This window comes from Diabrotica virgifera, chromosome 8 (assembly GCF_917563875.1).
Source record: "Diabrotica virgifera virgifera chromosome 8, PGI_DIABVI_V3a".
In the NCBI taxonomy this organism is placed as follows: Eukaryota; Metazoa; Arthropoda; class Insecta; order Coleoptera; family Chrysomelidae; genus Diabrotica; species Diabrotica virgifera.
In genome coordinates, this window is record NC_065450.1 from 149,699,894 (window position 1) to 149,726,822 (window position 26,929).

At 33.1% G+C, this 26,929-nt stretch overlaps 1 protein-coding gene across 1 annotated transcript in view; it reads left to right on the plus strand.

The window, feature by feature from the left end:
* Window positions 1–26,929, plus strand: part of LOC114331900 (orexin/Hypocretin receptor type 1-like) — a 1,700,655-nt gene that overhangs the window by 1,607,912 nt on the left and 65,814 nt on the right. Inside the window, exon 9 of the mRNA XM_050658583.1 lies at window positions 2,755–2,867. Coding sequence (XP_050514540.1) covers window positions 2,755–2,867 — 113 coding nt within the window. The remainder of the gene's footprint in view (window positions 1–2,754; window positions 2,868–26,929) is intronic.

A 26,929-nucleotide genomic window follows, 5' to 3' on the forward strand; every position in this document is an offset into this window, starting at 1 on the left:
TCTACATCCAAGTACACAATCGAAATTACTTGAGTTATATAACATTATATGGACAAGCCAAGAATTTCCTTCTCTTTGGCAACAATCGCTTGTTATTCCAATCAAGAAATCTGACTCACTGTATAACAGAGTAAACTCTTTCAGACCAATCTCTTTGACATGCACACTGTGCAAACTCTTAGAAAAGATGCTAAGTTTTCAACTTATCTGGTATCTTGAGAAGCAATGTTTTTTTGACAAAGCCCAATCAGCATTTAAAAAAAATCGCTGTACACTAGACAACCTAATTATCTTACAAAATGAAATTGCACATGCCTTCGCCAGCAACAGAGATTTAATTGCTGTATCTCTCGACATAGAGAGCGCATTTGATACAGTTCAGAAATCGGTAGTTCTAGAAACACTTCAAAAAATGAAATTAAATGGTAATGTATATTACTTTCTCGAGAACTTTTTGTCTAATAGAACCTACAGAGTCCCTACCAACGGAAAATTCTCGGCAATACAACTTACTGAAAATGGTATACCACAAGGATCAGTTCTGAGTACTACTCTATTCTTGATGAGTATAAATAATATTGGCACACCGATTCGACCCCCGCCCCAGTCAAATATACAATATACGCAGATGATCTAGTAATTTTCTCTCAAGGCAAAACCACATCATCCACTTGCGCCTTAATTCAAACTGCTTTAAATGATATCCACAGTTGGTCAAAAGGAACAGGATTTAAATTTTCATCAAAAAAATCTAAAATAGTTCATTTTAGTAAAAAACATAATTCCAACTTAATTAATTTAACCTTAAATGGCACCCCACTACAAGTAGTTCATCAACAAAAATTTTTAGGTGTAATCTTGGATAAAAAGTTATCTTGGAGATATCATATTCAAGAATTAAAAGGTACCTGTCTTAAAAGAATAAATATCTTAAAATCACTAGCGCATCATCAGTGGTGAACAGATGAAGATATGTTGTTGAGAATTTACCGATCTTTAATTCGTTCAAAAATGGACTATGGAAGTATATTATACATGTCAGCTCCCAATTCACAACTAAATTGCCTCAATATCATCCAAAACACCGCTCTTCGAATATGCCTTGGTGCGTTTAGATCTAGTCCCATTGAAAGTATTCAAATCGAAGCTAACGAACCACCTACTCATATTCGCCGTCAGCGACTTCTTTTGTCATACTTTGTCAAAGCATCAGCTAATCCAAAGAATCCAGTCAATGGGTTAATCAACTCTACCAAACCAACGACAGTAAACAAACCCAGAACAGTTATACCAGCTTATCAAATTCTTAAAAAACTAGTAGGTAATATAGACTTACGAAATACTACTCCAATCTCATATTCTAACATTCCATCATGGACAATAACATTACCCACTATAAACATCCGTCTATCAACACATTATAACAAAAAAAAAACCCTAGTTCCACCCTAAAGTCATCCTTCCTTGAACTCATCCACACCAAACAGTATGACTCAATCATCTACACTCTACACAGATGCTTCTAAACTCGAAGATCACGTTGATTCGTCTGTGACTACCACGAATAAAGTTATAGCTACCTACCGTCTTCCATATTACTGAAGCATCTTCACAGCCGAACTATATGCTGTCATGAAATCACTTAGTTTTCCAACCAACAAAAGCAAAAACCTTGCAATCTGCACTGATTCGCTATTTTCCATACTATCCATCAAGGACTTTTACTCCCAAAACCCACTAATTCAAAATATCCACAATGCATGCCACATTTAATTAGATAAGAGCGTATCGGTTAGCATTATTTGGACTCCATCGCACGTGGGTATTAAAGGAAACGAAAACGCCGATCAAGCGGCCAAAGAGGCATCCCGTTCTGACATTCCGATGGAGAGTATACAACTTGGTGTAGATTTACAACATACAGTAAACCAAATGTGCTTGAGAGTCTGGCAAAACCTCTGGAATAGAACAAACTCAAAACTCCATAGTATTCAACCCAGAATACCTGCCTTAAAAATACCAGCACTTTGTAGAAGGGACAAAGTTTTCATGAGAATACTAAGAATTGAACATTGCCGTCTAACACATGGTTACCTGATGAGCCAGGGAAATCCTCCTTGGTGTCATACCTGCAACACTCGTGTCACCGTCAAACACATACTAGTTGAGTGCCAGCTATACACGAACACCCGAAGACAACATAAACTGGAAGAAGACCAAACCGCCACTTTTAGTGGTAATATTAACTTTAATAATGCGATAATATTTCTCAAAGACTCTCGGTTATACTACGCTATATAAATGCTGGTTTTATCATTTTGCTGATATTGTAATTTCTTAATTTAAATTCTTAATTTTCTTAATTCTTGTAATTTAAACATACTGTAAACCTTACTTTTGTAACAGTGTCAATGGCCTGCGTTGCTGAGACACGTTAATTTAAATAAAAAAAGAATAATTTCAAGAAAATCGACCTTGATTCTCAAAAGAAACCACGAGAGACCACGAGAAAATGGCTGTTGATTGGACTATTTCCTAAAGAAAACTCCGTGAACTGCAACATTAAATCTTTACTTTTTATATATAATTTTTCCTCCCTTTTCTACTACATCATTAAAGTAATTTCACCTCCGACACAACACTATATTTATATTGAAGTCACAACCCCTTAAATTCCGGCCTATCATTCTCCCACAAAGAGATCCGTATCCGTAATAATCTCCAGATAAAGTAATTTATGCCGATTTGTTACAGGCTGACACTACGACTGACTAACACCGAAATGAACAGGGCCCTTTCTTTGATCTCCCACTGGCTGTGTTACGCCAACAGCGCCGTCAACCCTATCATATACAACTTTATGAGTGGTAAGTCTTTAAGTTTGTTTATTCTATGTTTGTCACTTCTAAATAGAAGTTATTTCATAATTGCTAGCCAGAAACGTTTTATAATATATATGACTTTTCAACGTTTTGGATTTACTTAGTGTAAAATATACCAGAGATATTTGTATTATTTGTAATTAAAATTTGAATGTGTAGGTAGATAAGTACGTATTTGTAACATAATTATAACTTCGTTTAGCAGTATACAGTAGAAACTTCTAGTGTTCTTCAAGTTTTTAAGTTCAAAAAGTATGTCTGTAATGCGAGATATTTGGGTTGAATGATGTTATGTGATCAACTGCTTTTTGTACATATGCCCCTATCAAAAAGGGAGTCTGGATATATAAAACCAGGTTTAAAATTTATTTAAAAAATACTTTAAAACTAATCTTTTGTTACAACCACCACAGACTCCGAGCATATGTTTTAATTATATAAGCAGTGGGGTTGCTACGGTCTCCTCCGCATCCCAAATTTCGCTTGCCATCGTTTTCTATCCACCCATTCGTTTTCTTAAATAGCTATATCTGCCACAGACCGTTCTATGCCTCTATTCCATGTTTCTGTAGGCCTTTCTCTTCTTCTATTTATGAGTGTATAATTTAATGCTCTTTTTGGCCACCTTTCCTCTGACATCCTCATAACATGACCACACCATAGAAATTTCTTTGTTTCTATATGGTCAACCGTGGATTATACACTCTTTGTCCGTCGTCTTATTTCCTCATTTGGTACGTGTTCTAATCTAGATACCCTGCATGCTCTACGTAAGTAATCCATTTCTACTACTTCTATATTTTTCCTTTCCTTTTCTGTAAGTTGCCAACACTCTGCTCCATAAGTTATAATAGGTTCCACAATTGTTCTGTAGATTGTTAATTTTGTGTCAAGCTTCACCCTGTTAGACCATAGTAGACCATTTAAAATACGAGTTACTTTCCTTCCTTGCTGTATCCTATGCTGTATGTTTTTTTGTAACACAAAAATAATCATAGCCGTGTTAGATAGTATTTACTTTGCAGTATTAAGGTTTTTTTGGCAGTTCTGTCCATATAATCAGCCTTAAACGCCCATTACTGGGCGATCTGCATCCAGCCCGTTCCTACTTTTCTCTTAAGGTAGTCCGTCCATCTCATCTATGGTCTTCCTCTTTTTCTTTTCTATTCTTATGGTATCCAGTGTAGAATTCACTCATTCCATATTTCATCTTTTTACCGCAGATTGCGGCCGGCGAAGTTCCATTTAAATTTTTCAACCTGTCTTAATACGTCCTTTGTTTTTTCTCTGATCCATGAGTTTTTTTTTCTGTCTTTAAGACCGATACCCAACATCTGCCTTTCCATTTTTTGTGTTTTGGATATCCTGTCGATGTTCTCCTTTGTGAAAGTGAGTTTTTGTAAGCCATATATGACAACTAGAAATATGCACTGGTTGAATACTTTCGTTCGCATATTAGGCTATTGATTATGTTCAAAATAAGAGAGCTAAAAGGAACTACAACGTTAATGGGATTTTATTGTCTCATATGGTCAATGGGCCTCTAAGTTTGAAAAAACCGCGGAGTGCTACCATTTAAATGGGTGCGTTTTTGAGAAAGGGGTGAATTAGTCCCTAGGCACAGGGCGAATAAGGATGAGTTCTATTCACTCTTGGTACAAACACTTCTACAGGAAAATTGTTCCAGGTTAAATTTACTATGGAAATATCATGTCTTAAAGTCCAAAGTATTATTTTTTACAAAAATATATTCAAAAGAAAAGCAAGAAAAAAACACGAAAAAAAGCAATTTTGTTTTTTGCCTCATAACTTTTTTCCACAGCGATATAGGTATAGGCATTGCTTCAGCGAGAAATAACTACCATCCTTCCTCTTTAAAATAACGTTTGGAAGAAGTCTCTAGGATTTATTGTTTCCGAAATAGGATTTTTCAAAATTTGCCGCTCACAGAATTTTTGAGCCATTTTCCCCATTATTTCGCAAACATTGTTCTGTAACTTTTTTCTACGCATTTCTAGGTATATGCAATGGTTCATTTAGTAGAAAGAGAAGTCAATTACCTTTAAAATGGTCTATTGTATAAGGCTGTACGCCTATTTTTAAACAAGTTATGCTTTTTCAAGGTTTTATACTTTTAATGATTTTTGATATTGTTTATGATTATTTTTTAAACTTCTCATTATGACTTTTTTTCTTGTACATTTAGGTATATACATTGTGGAATAAAAAAAGGTTATTTTCTTTACTTTAATATGGTGTATTGCAAACACCTCTAGGACTATTTTTAAACAAGATATCCGTAGGATATCCAAGGGTATCCGTAATTTGAGAAAAATTAAAAAAAAAATTATTTTTCAATTAGAAGAATAAAATTGCATATTGTAATATAATTTTTAATTCCAAGTAACTTTTCTTAATAACACTTTTCGATATTGTGAAATATAAAGGTACTTTACTCTTGAGCGAAATTCATATCTTTTAGCATACCTCGTACACTATTGATAAAATTTTATATCTGATAATTACATCTTAGGTTTTAGACTATGCAGAGAATTTTATAAATAATAATTTTTTTCATAAAGTTAATAATAAAATGTTTTCCATATGGTTCCAACTTAGTGGGACCAATTGCATGTGTATATGCTAAGATTTGAAAAAGCTTATCTTGTTCAAAAATAGACCTAGAATTTTTTACATTACACCATTTTAAAGAAAGAAAATATGCTTTCTTTTTTATTGGACAATGTATATACCTAAATATACAATAAAAAAAGTTATAATGAGAAATTTAAAAATAATCGTAAAATACATCAAAAATCATTAAAAGTATAAAATTTTTAAAACCGTATCTTGCTTAAAAATAATCATACAGTCTTCTACGATAGACCATTTTAAAGGTAATTGACTTTTCTTCCTACTAAATGTAACATTGCATATACCTAAAGCTGCGTAAAAAATAGTTACAGAACAATGTTTGCGAAGTAACAAGGAAAATGGCACAAAATCGGTGTGAGTGGTGAAATTTCAAAAATCATATTTTGAAAACTGTAAATCATAGAGACTTATACCAAACGTCATTTTAAAGAGGAAGGATGGGAGTTTTTTTTCTGTGAAGCAATGCCTATACCTATATCGCCGTTGAAAAAAGTTATGGGACAAGAAACAAAAATGCTACCTTAGGTGTTTTTTTCTTGCTTTTCTTTTGAATATATTTTTGTAAAAAAAAAATATTTTTGACTTTAAAATGTAATATTTTGATAGTAAATTTAACCTAGAACAGTTTTCCTGTAGGAGTGTTTGTACCAAACGTGCATAGAACTCACCCTAATTCGCCCTGTGCCTAGGGACTAATTCATCCCTTTCTCAAAAACGCACCCCACTAAATGGTAGCACTCCGCGGTTTTTTTATATCTAGAGGTCCATTGACTATATGAAACAATAAAACCTCGTTAACGTTGTAGTTCCTTTCTAAAATACGTAATTAATAGCCTATATATTGAGGGTAATATTTTTTTAGAGTATATGATAGTTTACCAAATGTTGCCCATGCTAACCAAGTTCTTTTTTGTTTATTTCTTCTGCTTAATTTTCCCTGTTCAGCTTTATTACCTGTCCTAGGTATATGTATTCTGCCACCTGACCTAATTTATTTTGTTTGACTACTATTTCTAATTTGTCTTCTTGGTTTGTCATAGTCTTGGTTTTACTATAGTTCATCTCTAGACCTACCTCTGTCGCTTTTCTATCTAGCTTGTTTATATGTATATTTTTGTTGATGTCTTTTATAGCCTGAGTGAACAATTTCGGCGATATTGTATCTCCTTGCCTAACTCTCTTTTCCAATTTTATTGGTTCTATAGCGTGCTTCGTCCGTCAATTTTATTGTGGTACTCGCGTTTTTGTATATGGTTGTTATAAGTGCGTGTACCTGTAATCAATTATTACGTTCTGTAGTAAGTTTTTGATGCTCCAATGTTCTATGTTCCAATGTTGTTACTCTGGCAGTTACCATATATATAGTTTATGTCGATATATAATTCATTCTAATGAGAATACGTGACATTGGGTCTATTGAATAAATAGAAGTACTTATTTGCTTTTACTTACTTACAAGTATTTAAGTATTTACTTAATACTAATTGAATAAAGTCATTTCTACAATGCTTTATTCAATTACATACTATTAAGTAAATACTTAAATACGAGGAAGTAAAAGCAAATACTTCTTTTTATTCAATAGACCCTATGGCACGTTTCTGTCGTCTATAAGAAATACTACACTGAACCAAAAAAGTACGTAAATATAATGAAAAAAACATTGACTCAAAAACGGGGAGCATTAATTTTCGTCCAAAGATCAGTATCATTGGTCCAATGTAAGTAGATACATTAACTAATGCTCAAAAACATTAATTTTTATGAATTAGTACGTTCATCCAATGTACTTTCTAGTTAAGAATCAATGTATCGGCACATTGAATAAATGTATCGGTACATTGAATCAGTGGATCGATACATTGAATCAATGTATCGGTACATTAATTCTTAACTAGAAAGTACATTGAACGAACGTACTAATTCATAAAAATTAATGATTTTGAGCATTAGTTAAGATATCTACTTACATTGGACCAACGATACTGATCATTGGACGAAAATTAATGCTCCCCGTTTTTGAATCAATGTTTTTTTCATTATATTTACGTACTTTTTTGGTTCAGTGAATGTCATCTTCATGTATATTTGTATATAACATACAAATAGTTAATAAGTAAACAAAATGACGACTTAATATCTTCATAAATATTACAAATATAGGTTGAAGCAACGATTTTTTGCCGATTCTCAAACTAATATTAAGTAGGGTAACGGGTACAGTTGTTGGCCGGTCACTAGTGATTGGCCACTTTCACAAAAATCCGAAATATTAAGATTTTTAGAAAGTATAAGGAAATAAATGTATTTGCATTGCAATTCGGCAACATTGCTATATATTTGGTCTAGCCATTATCTCTCTCAGTTAATATTGTCTAGTTGTGACAGCGTGTGTTGTTCGAAGCTTAACAGGTGCATCCAGTTTTAAGAGTTTTTTAAAGAATTTGTTAAGGAGGGCCATTCATGAGGTGAGTTATCTTGGCTAATAATATTGTGTATCTGCTTATATTAATGTTTTGTGATGATTTAGTGGGGTACATCTTACGTTATCGGTGGTTTTAATAGTAAGGTTATAATTTTTTGGCGGTAAATTTTAGTGGCCAAGCACTGTATCTTAAATATGTCCGCATTATAATGATTGGCCTACGGGCCAATTACTGTACCTACTTTAAATTAAAATATTTATTGTAATTTAGGCTCTTTTAGCTTAGTTTGGCCCAACACAACATATTTCAAGCATTTTTTCTTATTTTTTATGGCAATAACTAGTGGTTGGCCGACTGCCAATAACTAAACCACAGGGTGGCCAATAACTGTAATGTGTAATAAGAATATATTTTTTGTCCGGATTCGTTTTTATAAAATTACAATTATTTTAGTTGTTATAAAATTAATGCCAATGCGGGCAATCTGAATCAAATTTGAAACGTCCGTATTGTAGATAACATTATTAGATACTATTAAATGATTTTTATTTTTAGAATAAAAAATGCCAAATATCCGGAAAGATAAAACGTATCACAAAAATATACAGAACAAGATCTTCAGTCTGCTTTTCAGGCCATAGAAAATGGCATGAGCCAACGGAAAGCCGCTGAACAATTTAATGTGCCAAGAGCAACACTGCAGTTTAGCGCAAGCGAAAAATTTAATCAAAATCTAACCTTGGTCCCAATCCTATTCTTTCTTTGGAGGAAGAGAATCGTTTAAAGAATTGGATCGTAACATGCCAAGACAAAGGTTTTCCAGTAAGAGTGGAAAATATACAAGACTTGGTTAAAGGTTTTCTTGATGCAAATCCACGTGCTAATCCTTTTACTGACAATCGGCCCGGAAGAGGTTGGTATAGATTATTTTTAAAGAGACATCCAGATTTAAGCGAGCGAACTCCAGAAGCGGTAACAGCAGCAAGTTCAGTTGTGTCTGAAAAAGATATAAGAAAGTGGTTCACCGGTGTTCAAGAATATTTACACCGTAAACGTTACATTGATATTCTTCAAGACCCTTCACGTGTTTTTAATGGGGATGAAACCTGCTTCCTCTTGTGTCCCAAAAATAAACGAGTGTTGGCTGCAAAGGGAAGCAAAAATGTATATCAAATAGAACATCACTCCAAAGTTAATTTGACGGTTATGTTTAGGTTTGCAGCATCTGAAGAAATAACAGCACCGATGATTATTTACCCATACAAACGACTTCCTAGCAATGTTATAAATTCAGTTCCTCGAGAATGGGGCATAGGCTGTAGCGATACGGGATGGATGAAGAATGAAAACTTCTATGAATACACAGGAAACGTCTTATATAAGTACCTAGTTGCAAAAACACTAAATTTCCAGTCATTTTGTTCGTTGATGGACATAAAACTCACTTAACCATTCAAACCAATGAATTATGCTCAAAGTTACAAATTATTTTAGTGGCATTATATCCCAATGCGACCAGAATTATACAGCCTGCAGATGTTGCTGTATTTAAACCATTAAAGGCAAATTGGAACCGGGCAGTATTAAAGTTTAGACGAGAAAACCCAAACAAAAAGATACTATTGTCATAGAAGATACAATGACTTTAGATATTCAAACGACATCCGATAATCTGCCTTTAGTAAATCAAGACAACACATTATATAAAGAAATTGACACCTCAATTGACAAATTCTTTTTTGGCCAAAAACCCCAGAAAGAAAGGGTAAAAAGCAAACAGAACGGTTGCCTTTCGTGCTCACTTCTGCAGATCGTCAAAATGCAGAGAGGCGTAAAATTGCAGAGAAAGACGAACAAGAAAAAATAAAATTAGAACGAAAACAAAAGCGAATTGACGCAAAAGCAAACAATAAAGGTAAACAAAATAAAGAAACCAAGAAGAAAGTAATAAAAAAATTGCCACCACAGCCAATTCCGAGAGCAAAAAATGTCAAAATGTGAAGAATAAAGAAAATGTTACACTAAATACAGGTGATATTGTAGATACAAATACTTTTAAATCAGACACACTTCTTGATCATACAATTAAAAGCACTACTTTGAGAAGTGGAGTTAGAGTACATATACCAGAAGTGATTAACGCCAAAGAAAACCACGAACTGCCACGGAACCAATTTCCTGATTCTGTAAAATGCAAAGCATCAAAGCAAATTATGTACAAATTTGGAAACCAGCAAAGAAAAACGTGCTGGTGAGTCGGCTAAAAGAAAGTTGTTTTTCGAAACAGAGGGATATCCAGAACATGAAAAAATACAAATTCTCTCAGATATATTGGTGAAACAATCAGACAACACCAACATATCTGTAAATAATAATCTTTTGTATACAGGATTGTGCTATTCTTGTTCCTAAAATATTTCTAAATCAAAAGTTGGAATAAAATGTTTATTTTGTGTCAGAGGCTCCCATATTGGTAGTTGTGTTAAAAGACAACAAGAAATTGAAAATCTAAATAGTTTTGTGTGCCCTAACTGCACAAACAAAAAAAGAAAATTAGGAATTTTATGAGTGGCCAATAACTGTAATTCTATATACCAATAACTATGTTTGCATGGCCAATAACTGTGTAATTTTGTATGTTTTTAAACTTGTATTAAATTTTTATGTACATTATTATTTTTACTAAAATAACCTGAGTTTTTATAAAATTTGATGTTTCATTGATACTAAAAAACCCTTACAAAATATTTCACATTAAAATATACCAATTTACAATTTTAATTCAATTTGAAATCCCTTAAGTGGCCAATCACTGTACCCGTTACCCTATTTATAAGTTTAAAGAAAAAAAACATATATTTTTAATTAACACAAACAACTTTTTATAATGGTATTGATTATTATAAAAAGGAATTGATTCTTCTTATAAAATATATAAAATATATAAAAAATATATACCTGATATCGTGAAAATAAATACGTCTACAATAACATCTCCACAAATACATCTCTCTGGGATTAATTATCACCACCCATACAAAAAACAAATGGTTGAATGCCATTTTTCTTTGATTTCAAAAATCTAATATGATCTTCGACTTCTTGCTGGGGCTTCCCGATGTAAGAATGATTACTGGAAATCTCTGATGGGATATTTTATTAGTTCGTACAAGATATCGATGTAGAACCCAAAGAATAACTGCATGTTAGCCATCTACAATTAATATTAATAATTATTATAAAAAAATAAATCTAAATATTGAACATAGTTGTATTTTTGGGTATCACTTTTATTTATAGAAATATTTTAATTTATCCTGAAAAAAATTGCTAGATGTTGAGATGTTGTGATGTGATATTTTTACTTTGATAGATACTACCGACTGCAAGAGTTAATAATATTTTTCAATTCTTTACGGTTTAATCACCTAAAGATTTAATTTACTAATCTTTTATAAGATTATACAATTTAGAAATATTTTCACATAGTTCCTATATTCTTTTACCTATGTATCGAATTAGATTTTGAACAAATTTAGAGAGAATAAAAATTAATTAATACTAGATATGCATGATTGAATAATCAAATAGGTACTTACATTCCGTAATGTCTTCATGGGTAATCTTTTCAAATAAAATTTTATTTGCTTTATCCTTGATATGACTTTCACACCGAAGAAAGGAGATAATTCTTTCGAAATTGCTGTCCCATCCATCAATAAGTTCATTTCCATTTCCAAACGCCACTCCAAAGTCCATATCAATCTGCAAAAGTGGAAATAGAAGTAAAACTTTTTTTTATAGAAATCCAACAAAGTAATTTATAAATAGTTAAAAATATATGTAAATACATACCTTAGAAAAATCAACCAAATCACTAGTGCCAAACACCGCTCCTCAGAGTCTGCAGGGTGACTGTCTGCTAGGAGTCTGCAACTGTTGTCACGTGATTTTTTTACACCAATAAAAACACTTACAGAGTTTTAAGAAATGTATCGGTTTATAGTATTAACGAAATTTTCATTGAATCAATGTAAAAAAAAGTCAATGATTGGCGTTCATTGGTACTATGTACAATATTTTTTTCAGTATAGACGGAGAGCTAGAGCCGAAAAATCATCGTCATAAGTAATATGGAGTTTTTCCTGTGAAATGTGTCCATTGTATATTGACAATTATGATCCCTTTCAGGCTGACACCTCAGTGGTTACAGGAAGTAGCAATAAGGGATGAAAAGGGAAAGTTAGTGCAGTCATTGAAGGTTTTCACCTCCTATTTTGTTAAACCTCGATCGATTTGCATGAAAATTGGTGCCTAGTTAGAGCATACCCCAAGAAATAAAAATTATTTGGTGCCAACTTGCACTTTTACTCTGGGGGTGGATACCACCCCTTTTCGGGGGTGAAAACTATTTTATTAAAAATAACTCCACAAATCCATAGAGGGACAAATTATAAGTAAAATTTGTTTTATCATGTTACTAAAATAAATCAATACTTTTTGAGTTATTAAAGATCAAAGATTTGTCTATTTAAGAGCATGTGCGTGAAGTTACGGATGATAAAAACAACATATTAATTAATTGTATGTTAGAATATTATTTTTATATTATTTCGATATTTAATTAAATTTTTTCTATCAATATAAACTGAATCTATTCAAAAACTGGGGGTGTCCAATAATGGGTATATTTGACATATTCGAAACACTTTTGCTAAATTTATAATATTGAAATAATATAAAAATAATATTTTAGTAACATACAATTAATTAATATGTTCCCTTTATCATCCGTAACTTCGCGCATGTGCTCTTAAACAGACAAATCTTTGATCTTTAATAACTCAAAAAGTATTGATTTATTTTAATAACATGATATAACAAATTTTACTTATAATTCGTCCCTCTATCGATTTGTGGGGTTATTGTTAATAAAATAGTTTTCACCCCCGAGAAAGGGTGGTGTCCACCCCCAGGGTAAAAGTGGAAGTTGGCACCAAATCATTTTTATTTCTTGGGGTATGCTCTAACTAGTCACCAATTTTCATGCAAATCGATGGAGGTTTAACAAAATAGGAGGTGAAAACCTTTAAAGACTACACTAACTTCCCCTTTCATCCCTTATTGCTACTTCCTGTATCTACTGAGGTGTCAGCCTAAAAGGGGTCATAATTATCAATATACAATAGACACATTTCACATGCGAAACTCCATATTACTTGGGACGATGATTTTTCGGCTCTAGCTCTTAGAATATACGTTGCCCTAACTAAGCAACGTTCTGTTTTTAAGGGGGTATGTAAACGCCACAGTCAAAATGGTTGGTGATCATAGGAACTAAACGTTTAAGAATTCTTTCAGTAGATGGCGGCACGTATATATATTCGAACATTTTAATAACGACGAATTTTAATTCTATTAACGACGGCGTTGTTGCCACGTACTAAATAGATCGATCGGTACTGTTCGTCTTTAATCGTACTTGTATTGTATTTACAGTGATGAGGGTGTTTAATTATTTACTTGGAAATGGTAAATTCTTACTATTAATAGATAGCATTGTATAAAAACTAGACAAATTTTTATCTTTTTTTAAACAATGCTAATAGATACAAAACGTTTCATTTGGAAATATTTTATCACTTATTGTATTTAGATTATATTTGTAATAATGTTATTTGTAATTTTGTGATAATTATTAATTCTTTACCTGGTCAAAAATTTTTATTTTAAACTGATAAAGAAATTTGCAATTGTTTGAAATACAAGTATGTAGTAAATATATACATTGAATCACACTTTTTGCTCTAAATTTTTAATAATCGCTTGGATTAACATGAAATTTGGCATACAGATAGGTAACATGTCAACCAAGAAAAGTGATAGTGTGCCGATGTGCCGATGTATGAAGATTTTGCCCTGAGGGTGAGTTTTATTCCATCTCGGGGGTGAAAAAATATACGTTCAAAATAAGTCTGAAAATGGATAAACTGACTAATTCTAAGCAACTTTTGTTCTATAGGATTTTTTCACTAAATTAATATTCGAGTTATTTGCGAGTAAAAAACACGTTTTTAGGCGGCTTTTACAATTATCCGAAAAAACATTCTTAGCAAAAATATGTAGCTTCTAAAAAAGTATAAAAAAATGGTGTATTAGACCTGGATCCCGCGTACCAAAAAAACTTGATTAATAGCAAGCTGAAAATTTGTTAATAGCTTAACGGTGTCTAGTCGGACAAACTTTGATGTACGGGAGGGAACACTGGAACAGGGGAACTTCGTAACAGGGGGTTACGAAAACGTCCTAGGTATTTTGTCGGACAGAACATCCAATTGATTTGTTACCCTTTCATTAAACTCTCATGCAAACACCAGACTGCTAAACAACCGACTTGATTACTGTCATTTGACATGTTCTTCGTGTTCCACTCATTAAAATACACAGTTGGTGATAAACACCAGTCTGATTTTTACATGAAAGTTTAATGAAATGCTAACAAATCAATTGGAAGTTCTGTCCGACCAAATACATGGAACGTTTTCGTAGTCTGACGTTTCAAATTTTTAAGCTGTTCCACAAATAAAATTTCCCCTGTTCCAGTGTTACCATACATCAAAGTTTGTCCGACTAGATACCGTTAAGCTATTAACAAATTTTCAGCTTGCTATTAATCAACTTTTTTTAGGTACGCGGGATCCAGGTCTATATATTATGAACTCTATGGACCCAGTTGAAACAAAGTTGTAGCTAATAAAAAATAGTTTCATATCCGCCAAATTTCAAACTGAATATTTCAACGTGAAATAACCAAAAAATGATGCACTTTTTTTTTGGAAAACTCATTACAACTTTTTTAAAGTGTTTAAAAAATATTTATTTTTGTTTTTTTTTTTAGTTTGTAGCATCAAAACTAAGCAAATGCTCAAAATATAGTTGGTCCCTTTTTTTCTGGTCAAAAACCTCGGGAAAATCACCCCCAATTATCATCTTAAATCAAATCAATCGTAACCACTTCAGTTACTTTCTATCTACCTTTGAGCCTTAGGACCAGTATTTTATGTCCTGGTTAGCTAATCGGGGTTTAATCGGGACAGTAAACTACCTCTTAGGGTCTCTTGCGTTGTCCTCCTCCTCATAAGTGCCTTCTCTATTGAGGTTGGCGATCAATATGGCAAATTTCTCTCTGTTCTGGGCTTGATGAATTAAGTCATTCCCTGTTGTGTGGGTCCAATCCCTGATGTTTCGGAGCCAAGATTTTTTCTTTCTTGCTATACCCTTTTTACCTTCGATTTTGCCTTCTAATATTACCTGAAGCTACTCAAATTCCCTATGGCGCATTGTGTCCTAGATATGACGTCTTTCTAGTTTTGATTGTATTGACCAGATGAGGACGTTTGTTCATTATTTACAGTACTTCTTCATTTGTAGTTTTGGTGGTCCAGCTTATTCTTAGCATTCGGCGGTACATCCACATTTCGAATGAATTCAGTTTGTTGACATCATACTGTTTTAATGTCCAGGTCTCACAGCCATATAGTAATAGAGACCACACATAACACTTTAGTGTTCTCAATCTTATTGTGACTGATAGCTTGGGGTTACAGAGCATTTTAAGCATGTTCATGAAGCCAGATCTTGCTATTTCAATGCGTCTTCTAATTTTTTTGAGTGGTCTAGCTGACTGTTTAGCTCTGTGCCCAGGTATATGAACCTTTGGGAGCTCTAAAGGGTGATACCATTGATTTGTATGTTGGAATGTCAACACGGGAAGTTTTCTTTCCTCGGAAAATTTTACATTTTCATCTCATTTCTAATTCTTGTTCTTCATGTGCCTTGTCCGTTGTGGAAGTTGGCTATCATCATAGCAATTTTAATTTTGTTTACAGCGTGTCTATAACTCGATCGATGTTAGTCCAAACCATTGGCGTAAGTTTTGAAGCAATGATTGTCTTCTTCTTCCGGGTTCACGTTTACTCTCTATTTTACCCTATATTATCAGCTGCAGTATACGATATTTATCATGTCTCATAATATCGGTTTTTTGATCCCATTTCGAGTTGACGACTGTTCCAAGGTATATATACGAGTCAACGTGTTCAATTAATTGGTTTTTTATATTCAATTGTCTGGCAGGTTTTTGAGTTTTGCTCACTAGTGTCTATTTTTGTTTTATTTATGTTGAAGGTTAAATTCTCTTTTTTCACTCGCTCTTTGTAGTTACCCTATCCATAAGATGCTGAAGGTCATCAATAATGCTAGCAACCACAACTGTATCGTCTGCATATCGGTTTATCTAATTATTACTCCAGTAAATTTCAATATTTTTTTTTCACTTACGGAAATTTTTGACATAAATTAATCAATGATTATACAATATTGGTTTGTCTACAATTTTTTTATTAGGATAATGCCTCAACAAATACTAATGGCCATTGGCATGTGTAATGTGTGTAAAAATGTCGATGTCATCGTCTTTACAAAAAGCTAATTGTATCCGAACAATGCATTATTTGCGTTATTATAAAAATTAAATTTGCCAGAAAGTGAATAAAACTTAAATTGTTTTTAGTTACGCCCCACATAACATACTAGAGCTTAGGTTATCTATGTATTATGTCAAAACTAGTATAATCCCCCAGTAAACACTTTAAGACATTTTGGGCCTCGTTTAACTTTCAACCATTTCTATAACGTCACGGTTTCAAGCATAAAATATGTATATTTGTATTGTTAAGACACTGAGACGTTATACAATCATGATTGAAAGTCAAACAAGGCCCAAAATGTGTACTGAGAGGGGGTGGGGCCACTTTTCTAAACAAAACCGCGTGATTCATCGTATTTCCGTGGTTACAAAACTCGTTTTCAATTGTTTGCAGATTTTCTTAAAATCCGGCAAACGCGCATCTGTCGCCATTTAATACATCACTGCTGCCATCTACTAAATGACACGTGAACTCATCTTCTCATCTATTAAGTGACAGCGGAACTAATTTATCACTAGAAAAATGCCAACTTAATGCTGTAATATGAACAAAATCCCCAGATTGCAGCTTTTAACAATAATTTTTACCTTTAGGTACAGTTAATTTAAAAATTATGGCAGTACGGACAATGAAATTTTGTTTAAAATAAAGCTTTTTGCGTAGTTAATCGTTTCTGATAGTTATTTTCTACCGAATTTCAAAAATTATTATGCAAAACGAATTTTTACAACAAGTTACTTAGTAAGTTATGACATGGACTCCTTTAAGTACAGTTATAAAAAATATACTACTTCTTTGGAAATTTTAACTAGATACTATTAAAATAGAAAGTCTACAGTTCACGCACATACCCCTAAGTTGAAGATTGGTTTTGAAATAGTGACGGTAACTGTACCTAAAAACTATATAAATTTTAACATTGTGTCATACCACCTTAACGTGAAACATTTATAGGAGCGGAATTCTTTAAAATATATTAGCACAGGTGAAAAATGCTAAGGTATATTGGCGTCAAGCTCAGCAGATATACTCAAAAACCCGTATTATTCGGCACTTGGCCCTAAGTGGTATAGTATTTCAGTTAAAAAGTGTAGATACCATACTGCAATTTTATTTAAAATGAAATCCTTATATCGCTTTAAGGCTTTGGTAAAATTGATTTCAAATACTCTGTTCTAGATAGAAATATAAGAATCTCATTTTCGATCAAATAAGTAGTTCACGTCTTTGCACGCACGGCAGGCAGTACAAATCTCGACAATGTAGGTTACTGACAGACGTACAATAAAATTGCATTACATTACACTATAAGAATACACATTTACATTACGAGTATAATCAATAAAAATAAACTAGCGTAAATTGGTAAGGTTTGTTTTGAAATTGATCTAATGAGCTGAGGTTATTTCGTTGACCATGGCTACGATCATTCCTTTTTCTGTAGTTATTTAAATAAGGCCAATCTACGAGTAAATCTATATATTTAATAGATAAAATGCCACCGAAGCTTACATTTGAAGGTGCATATTTTAAAGCTTTTAAATTTTTATGCGTTAATCTTATATGGCCGATTCTTTGTCCCCAGTTTCGCCACGTTTTCGGTATTCCGTTGGTATTGGTCTTTGCAGTTTTGTGGTTGTTGGTCTTTCATTCCAGGCCACGTTGAAGGCTTAAAATCTGTAATAAGGAGGTTGATCTGTTTGAAAATCCTCTCGGTTCATTTCGACAACCATTGCCTTCTATTCATCTGCATATTTCTCTTTGTTTTTGCGGCATTGCCTTCTGATTTTTTTGATAACGCTGTGTATTCATCATTTGTTCAAAATCTTTTTTTTTTTTTTCATCTTTCTAGAGGGTGGGTCTGGAATCTTCAACTCACATCACAGTCCAGGACGCCGCGTGACTGACGTTAGTGAAGTATTCATTCTTGGTAGTGTCGGTGATAGTTACCGAGGTATTTTAAAAGGCTTTCTCGTTGCCGAGCCTACGCCGAACCTCTACGTGCTAAACCAGACCCTTCTCTATCAATGGCCGTTGTAAGATTGACATCGCTTCCGAAGCACTACGTTGTTTCACGCACTTACTGCCAGAAAGGAGGCCTCTACCTTTCACCTGTTTTCCCTTTTGTGATCCCAGAAGGGTTTTTGTTATAATTTTTGTGTATGATACATTTGTTTTGAGTAACGCCGTTCCAAGCAGCCTGGAAAAGCACTCATCGATCTCCGAACGGCATGCATCTAAACATTCCGTATATGTATTTGGAACCTAGCAGTTTTCTATTGGTTCGTTGCAGCACGCGGTCATATTTTAACCAATAGGCGGCGAGGTCCCAAGGTCCCAAACGCATATACGGAATGTTATTCGGTTCCAAATTCATATACGGAATGTTATATTTTCGTACACCGAAAAAGATAAGTTTTTATTAGAGTCTGTTAAAAGGAGATTAATTTTAAAATACTTGTTACTGTATTATTAAATAAAAATAAAACAATTATAGTATTTGAAATGTTATTAGGTGCAAAATTCATATACGGTTTGTTAATAAATATTCGTAGAACAAAAAGACCATTTTTATTAAAGCCATTTAAAATGAGACTGGTTTTTAATAGTATATTATGCAACGAGCATTAACTGATGGTTATTATGAAGCGAGTATAAGGGATACCAAACAAGCCGCCTAGCGGCGAGTTTCGTATAGAGTACGACCTTCATAATGATAATTAAGTGCAAGTTGTTTACACGATTTTTTTAATGATCATTCACAAAAAAAATATTTAAATTTATTAATTTTGTAACGCAAACAAATTAAGTAGTTTGTCAGTCTGACAGTTTGTTTACATATCGAGAACTGTCAAAGAGTATGTATTTGATTCGCCATTGGTTACTGCGCGTGTGCCACCTTTATCGCGAATGTCATATCGCGATTCTATTGATTAAAAATCTGTATCCTAATGAAAATCATTATGATACACGTAGTGACATCATGACTGATATATTATAGTATGAGAAAAGAAAAATTATTTTTAATGTATTATTAAAGATCCACAAGGAAAAAGGTTTTCCTGTAGTTGGCTGTATACCATATAATACAAAAAAACGAATAAAGTCCTTTATAAAAGGTCTATATTTAAAAACCCTAAAAAGGGCTACATCACAGAACTAGTTTTAGATTGATTAACCAATCATCATCAGTGCTTTCCTAAAATGAATATAACCTGATAAAATGATGCAAAGGTTTTAAAATTTTGACTACGTTTAAAAAAAGTCGTAGGTTATACCTACTCACGTGTCCTTACTATGCTAACCACCAAAATATAATACTAAAAATTTTATTTACATATATTACATAATTACAAATATTTTGTTGGTTAGCATGTAAGATCACGTGAGTATAACGTACAACTTTTTTAACCGTAGTCAAAATTTTAAAACCTTTGCACCATTTTATAAGGTTATATTCATTTTAGGAAAGCACTGATGATGATTGGTCAACCAATCGAAAACTAGTCCTGTGATGTAGCCCTTTTTAGGGATTTTAAATATAGAGACCTTATAATATAAAGGACTTTATTCGTTTTTTGTATTATATGGTATACAGCCAACCACAGGAAAACCTTTTTCCTTATGAATCTTTAATAATACATTAACAATAATTTTTCTATTCTCATACTGTAATATTATATAAATTATGATGTCACTACCTGTATCATAATGAACTTCATTATGATACAGATTTTCAATATGATCGATTTTAACCAAAAGAATCGCGATATGACATTCGCGATAAAGGTGGCACACGCGCAGTAACCAATGGCGAGTCAAATATATATACGCTTTGACAGTTCTCAATATGTAAACAAACTGTCAGACTGACAAACTACTTAATTTGTTTGCGTTACAAAATTAATAAATTTAAATATATTTTTTTGTGAATGATCATTGAAAAAATCGTGTAAACAACTTGCATTTAATTATCATTATGAAGCTCGTACTCTATACGAAACTCGCCGCTAGGCGGCTTGTTTCGTATCCCTTATACTCGCTTCATAATGACCATCATTAAATGCTCGTTGCATAACATACTATTAGAACCAGTCTCATTTTAATTGGCTTTAATAAAAATCGTGTTTTTGTTCTACGAATATTTTTTAACATACCGTATATGAATTGTGCACCAAGTAACATTCCAAATACTATAATTGTTTTATTTTTATTTAATAATATAGTAACAAGTTTTTAAAATTAATCTCCTTTTAACAGACTCTAATAAAAACTTATCTTTTTCGGTGTACGAAAATATAACATTCCGTATATGAATTTGGAACCGAATAACATTCCGTATATGCGTTTGGGACCTCGCCGCCTATTGGTTAAAATATGACCGCGTGCTGCAACGAACCAATAGAAAACTCCTAGGTTCCAAATACATATACAGAATGTTTAGATGCGAACGGCATCACTCTCAGGTGTGCGTTACCTCCGTCCCCACAGTATGGCTCACATAATATGACTCACTAATTTGCCTCTTAACATATTCCCTCTACCTTCAACTTACAATATCCGTCACTCTTAAGTGTCATTGGTACAGCTGTCCTCCTTCCTCTACTACCTTCTTCATCATTACACGATATAGTTGTTTGTACTAGTCCAACCTGATTTACTTGAATCATTCTCTCAATTATTTCCTTACTGTCACAAAATCACACCTGCCTCTCTTTCTATTCTCTTTCTTTCTACTATCCGTCTATTGTATTTTAACATCGTATGTGTCATACAGTGTCCGAGTGTCCGCAGTATAGGCATTCATTTATGTCAGCCTTTTCGAACCTAGAGAAGGTAGGCCCTAAAATGCCCGTGTTCTGTGAGTAACTGCGTTAGGAAATAATCCAGTCGCCTGTGAGCACAGTCCACACAATCTCTTAGGTTCAAGAGCAGCATATTTGTCCACTGTGCTATATCCTCCGTACTATTCCATTCTTCTTGCCATCTTGCAATTTGAGGGTTTAGTGTCAAACAACATTATCTACATTTTTTGTGAAATTAAGATATATCTATAATCGAGTTCACCGTTTTCGACTTCATATAGTAACAAAAACCTGTATCTCCATCTGAAGCAGATTACAAAACACATTAAACGTTAATTACCAATTGTGAAAAAAAGTTCATGTTAAAAACATCTAAGAGGTGGTAACGATATTTCACAGTGAATTTCGTGATACATCAAAAACAGTTATCGACTCTTAACGTTTATTGACACTAATATTTTAAGCTGTAATTGTAGACAGCGTTATTATTATAATTCGTATTTGTTTGAAAAACGTCATTTTGATACTGAATAGCTAAATACATTTTTGTTTATTTTCGATATTGTTCGATTCTACCATCTGATTACTCATTACATGATAACATGATTACAATAATCTGATTACTCATTACATTTTTTAGTTTTGCCGAACTTAAAAGAAAACATAGATGTTATTTTCTTATTGCCGGTTACGTATATATTTGTCGTAATTATTTAATATTTTGATTTTGTCAGTGTTAAACAGAAAAATGTCCAGTCGGAGCACAAAACTTTGTATGACAGAATACGAAGCATTAGCGGGTCGTGGATCTTCTGAGGTAGCCTCTTGCCTTACAAATACAATGAAAAGTGAAGTTACTGGGAAAGACTTCGCTTTTATGTCTGAAACTTGTTCGAGCCAAACTGGAAATTCAATTATTGTTTCCGCAATATTTCTGTTTGCTGTTGAAACACTAAATATTTCAAAAATCGACCAGTTATTTTTAGAGCCCTGACATTTCCAAATAGAATGTGATATGGTCCATGCCCACATCGAAAACGCGAGTAAATGGAAATTTATGATCCATCGGGATGGTATATGTACAGTGAATAAAATGGCTTTAAAGAAATCAAAATACGAATTAGTTGAAATATATCAATAACTTCAAATTCAAATGATTAAAAATAAAGAAACTGACATTGAAAGAAATGTTATCAAGTGGTTGAACATAGTTTGGCTACAATATACATATTATAAAAGAAGACACTGCACCCAGTTATTTCAAATATAATTTTAAATCGGACAACTTTACGAAATTTAAAATACAGAGAAGGCAACTTCGAACATTTTCAATTAACAAACTTGTGCCAAGAAGAAAATATGACAAACCGTTAACGACTAATAATAAAAAGTTAAAAGATTTAGTAGAACTCTGTGAGCAAAATTAAAGAACAATATCGCTTCTTTTACTAGAATCTTCAAGGAAGGGGTGATGATCATAATGAAAATGTTTCAGAATGTAAAGGCGTTTAAAGATGGTATAAGTATTTAGATATTTTTTCATAAGTTTAATATTTGTATGTTATTAGAAAAATAAAGTTTTTTATTTAAATACACTTATTAACATTCTTCTGATCTAGGTCACGAAATTAAGATAGGTAAAGACAATCAAACAACCGAAGTATCTAAAAGAATAATACAAGGATGGGCAGCATACGGAGGTCTTAGGAACGTTTTTAACCTTTAACTACCCGCGCCTCAAGTTATAACATAACTACACGCGTGGCGTACTTTATACGCCACAAGAAAATACACTTAAAAACAGCGGATTTGTTTATTTTTTTTTTTGAAAAAATACATTTAGTTGTTTGTTAAAAACCTTATTCGGCATCAGCGAATACTTGGAGTTCCTTCTCAGTAAGCCAATTGGGATTTATAACTGGAATCATGTAATAACTGGATTCCATGATAAATAAAATTACTAATAAAAAATTTTTTGAATGTGATTTTTTACAGGAGAAAAACTATTGGTTATAAAGAAAAATATATTTTGTGCCATAATGACTAAAAAACAATTGAAATATGTACTTATATTACTACTTATATTAATATAATCGTGGCGTATATTGTCCACCACTGGAAACAACAGATACTAAACTGTAAATTGCGATTTTCCCAGAGCGCCGATTATAACGAAACTAAAAACAAATTGTAAAGCACATTCCAGTGATAGGTTAGAGAGATAAACAAGGTAAAAAATTAAAATTTTAAATACATTTGCAGTAGAATTCTTATATCTGGCGTACAAAGTACGCCAGCGCGTGTAGTTAAAGGTTAAGAGTGACATTCCAACTAATATGAAGAAAAAAGTTTTCGACCAATGCGTGCTACCGGTGATGACCTATTGTGCAGAAACATTATCTCTCACAAAGAAAAACGCACAAAAACTAAGAGTAGCGCAGAGAATAATGGAGCGATCAATGATAGGGGCCACTCTGCGAGACAGGATTAGACACGAAGATCTACGAGCTAAGACCAAAGTCACAGACGTCATTGAAAGAAGCTGTAACTTAAAATGGAAATGGGCTGGACACGTTGCCAGAATGAAGAACGGAAGATGGACTCGTAAACTAGTTGAATGGAGACCAAGAGCCGATAAACGTAGCAGAGGAAGACCACCAACACGATGGCAAGATGACTTAAGAAGGACAAAAAAAAACTGGGTACAGCCAGCACAGGATAGAACACTTTGGAGACAAACAGGGGAGGCCTATGTCCAGCAGTGGATTTAGAGAGGCTGATGATGATGATTAACATTCTTAATAATACAGGGTTAGTGCTGCATTGGATATCCTGAAAATTTTGAAAATATCATCGAATTTAAGTTAAAGTCAAACTGGATATCCTGAAAAAAGGGGAAATATCAGGAAAATTTTCGCCACATTTTAGGGAAATTACATTTTTACATTTTCACCCAGCAGTACTAACCCTGTAGTAAAACTATTATTATCAGGTGCGACGTTAACGGTTAAAAAAAATATATACCGGTAATATCAAAAAGCGTTATCAGGTCATTATTAGAAAAAAAGTCTATTTTTTTCTCTGTAGAATATCAATAACCTGTAATAAGTTTTACAATATGTCAAAGAAACCATGATAATACTATATAAATTTACAGATTTCTATTGTAATGTATTTTGCCTCCGTAATCACAAATTTGTTGGCTGATATTACGTTTCAAAACAGTTTTTTGCATTTTCTGCCACTTTATGTTTTTGTAGTTAACGTTGTTTGATACTAAACCCTCGAATTGACCTTTCTCTTTTCTTTCTTTTATCGGCTATAGTAAGCTCCAGGTATCTTATTTCATATAGCTCTTTTCTTTCCACTGCCAGGACATGCAACGGAACACATCCAGTGATGTCCCTCAAGGATACCGAAGCCACATTCCTGTAGGCGCATGCCACTCGCAGCAGACTTATACTGTTCACTCGTGTCATGAGCCTAGTGTACTCCTGAATCTCTACCATCCCACTCCAGACTGGTCCCGCGTAGAGGACGAACGACTGCACAATACGGTGCAAGGCTCAGATTTGCCTCCCCTAATATTTACTATCACCCTCACCAATGCAGCCGCACTATTCACAGCCTTCCAAGTCACTTGCCCACGTGTTTTTCACTTTCACTCTCATTTCGAAAATTAGGGAGTGTAGATAACAGCGAATTTTTTCTAAATTAATTTTTTTATTAAAAGCAAATTTTGTGTGTATAAATCTGCATCCACAATTAGTTTATGAATAAAACATTGAAGTAGTTGGCTACAAAAACGGAGAAGAAAGGTATTAACAAGCATCTATAACTTAATAGTTGGAACATCGGAAGCAAAAGAAAATTATACCAATATTTAAGAAAGGAGCAGTAACAAACTCTATAAAAAACAACTATACAAAACAACTATACAAACAACTATAGAGGAATATCTCTACTGAGTATAACATATAAAATTCTTACAGCCGTCATCAGACAAAAACTCACTAAATTCACAGAGAAAAAATTTGGGGACTCCCAGCAAGGATTCAGAGAAGGCACATTCCCTACAGATGCGATCCATATTACAATCGCATTACACAAGCAATCGAAAAATGCCACGAACACAATATAGAACTCCACATCCTCTACGTAGACTTCAGACCAGCCTTTAACTGTATTGGAAGAAATAAATTCTTTATTGAAATGAAAAATCAAGATATACCAGCAAAGTTAATCAGGTTAACAAAAATTACTATGGATGGATCTCGAGCTACAGTAACGACAGAGGAAGGTAGCACAAAATCAATTGCAATAGAAACAGGAGTACCACAAGGCGATTCCCTGTCTACTACATTATTCAACATAGAAGTAAAAGGAACAGTTAAGGCCAGCAAAATTAAAAGAAATATATAAAGCCCACTCCTTGACACAAACAGTTGCATATGCCGATGATATAGTTCTTTATGGAAGAGACAAGGAAAGATTAAAAGAAGCAGTAACCATCCGGCCAAAGGAAGCACGGAAAAGAGGGCTCTAAATTAACGAAGAAAAAACAAAATATCTACTCTGCTCTAGAATAGAATATAAGAGGATGAAGAAATCAAGACATAAAACTACACTTTTGAAAGAGTTCAACCATTTAAATATTTGGGAGTAATAGTAAATGGCCAAAATAAGAGAAGTGAAGAAGTAACGGGGCGAAATCTTGCAGGGAACAAAACATACTGGAGATATCATAGGCTAATGAAGGACAAGAACTTATCTAGAAATACAAAATTGAAAATATACAGAGCTGTAACCAGACCAGTAGTTACGTAAGCAGCTGAGACAATGTCCCTCAGAAAAGATGAAGAAAAGTTTAGAATATTCGAAAGGAAAATCCTCATATGGATTATGGGCCCGATAAGAATAGACAACGGAGAAGTAAAAAGGCGAATGAACCATGAACTAAGAGGCATAATGAAGGGAGAAGTTATATTTATATTTATTAAAGGGCAGATACTGATATGTCTGTGACACATATAGATCAGGGCGCATCTGTAAAAATATTAGTACATTTGGACGTTGATAGGTGACTCATATTTTTTGCACAAATTGCTTGGAAATAACTCATATAATAATATTTGAGTTATCCTCCCAGTCAAAAAGGTCCGAAACATTGTTTAAATAATCAAAATGTCAAAAAATAAAGAAAAAATTCGATTTTTTCTTCGTTTTTTGATTATAACTTTAAAAGTATTAATTTCCGAAAAAAGTTGCACTGACATAAAAGTTGAGTAATTAAACTTCCTACAATAAAGCATTGGTTAAAATTTTTTAAATCGTCACTTTTGTTGCAAAATAGCAATAATTGCGAAAAAACCATAAAAAAAACAAGTATTCGCATTTTACGTTTTTCAATCATAATACGTTCTTTAACGGTAAAATATTGCAAAATCTCTAAATTTTAAAGAACCGCCTAGATTGGCATAAAATTTGGCATACACATAGCTAATAAGTCAAGGAAAAAAGTGATATTGTGCCGATATGTGCTTTTACCCTTGGGGTGAGTTTCACCCCTTCTCGGGGATGAAAAAATATATGTCCAAAATAAGTTCGGAATTCGATAAACTGACTAATTCTAAGCAACTTTTATTCTATAGAGTTTCTTTACTAAGTCAATA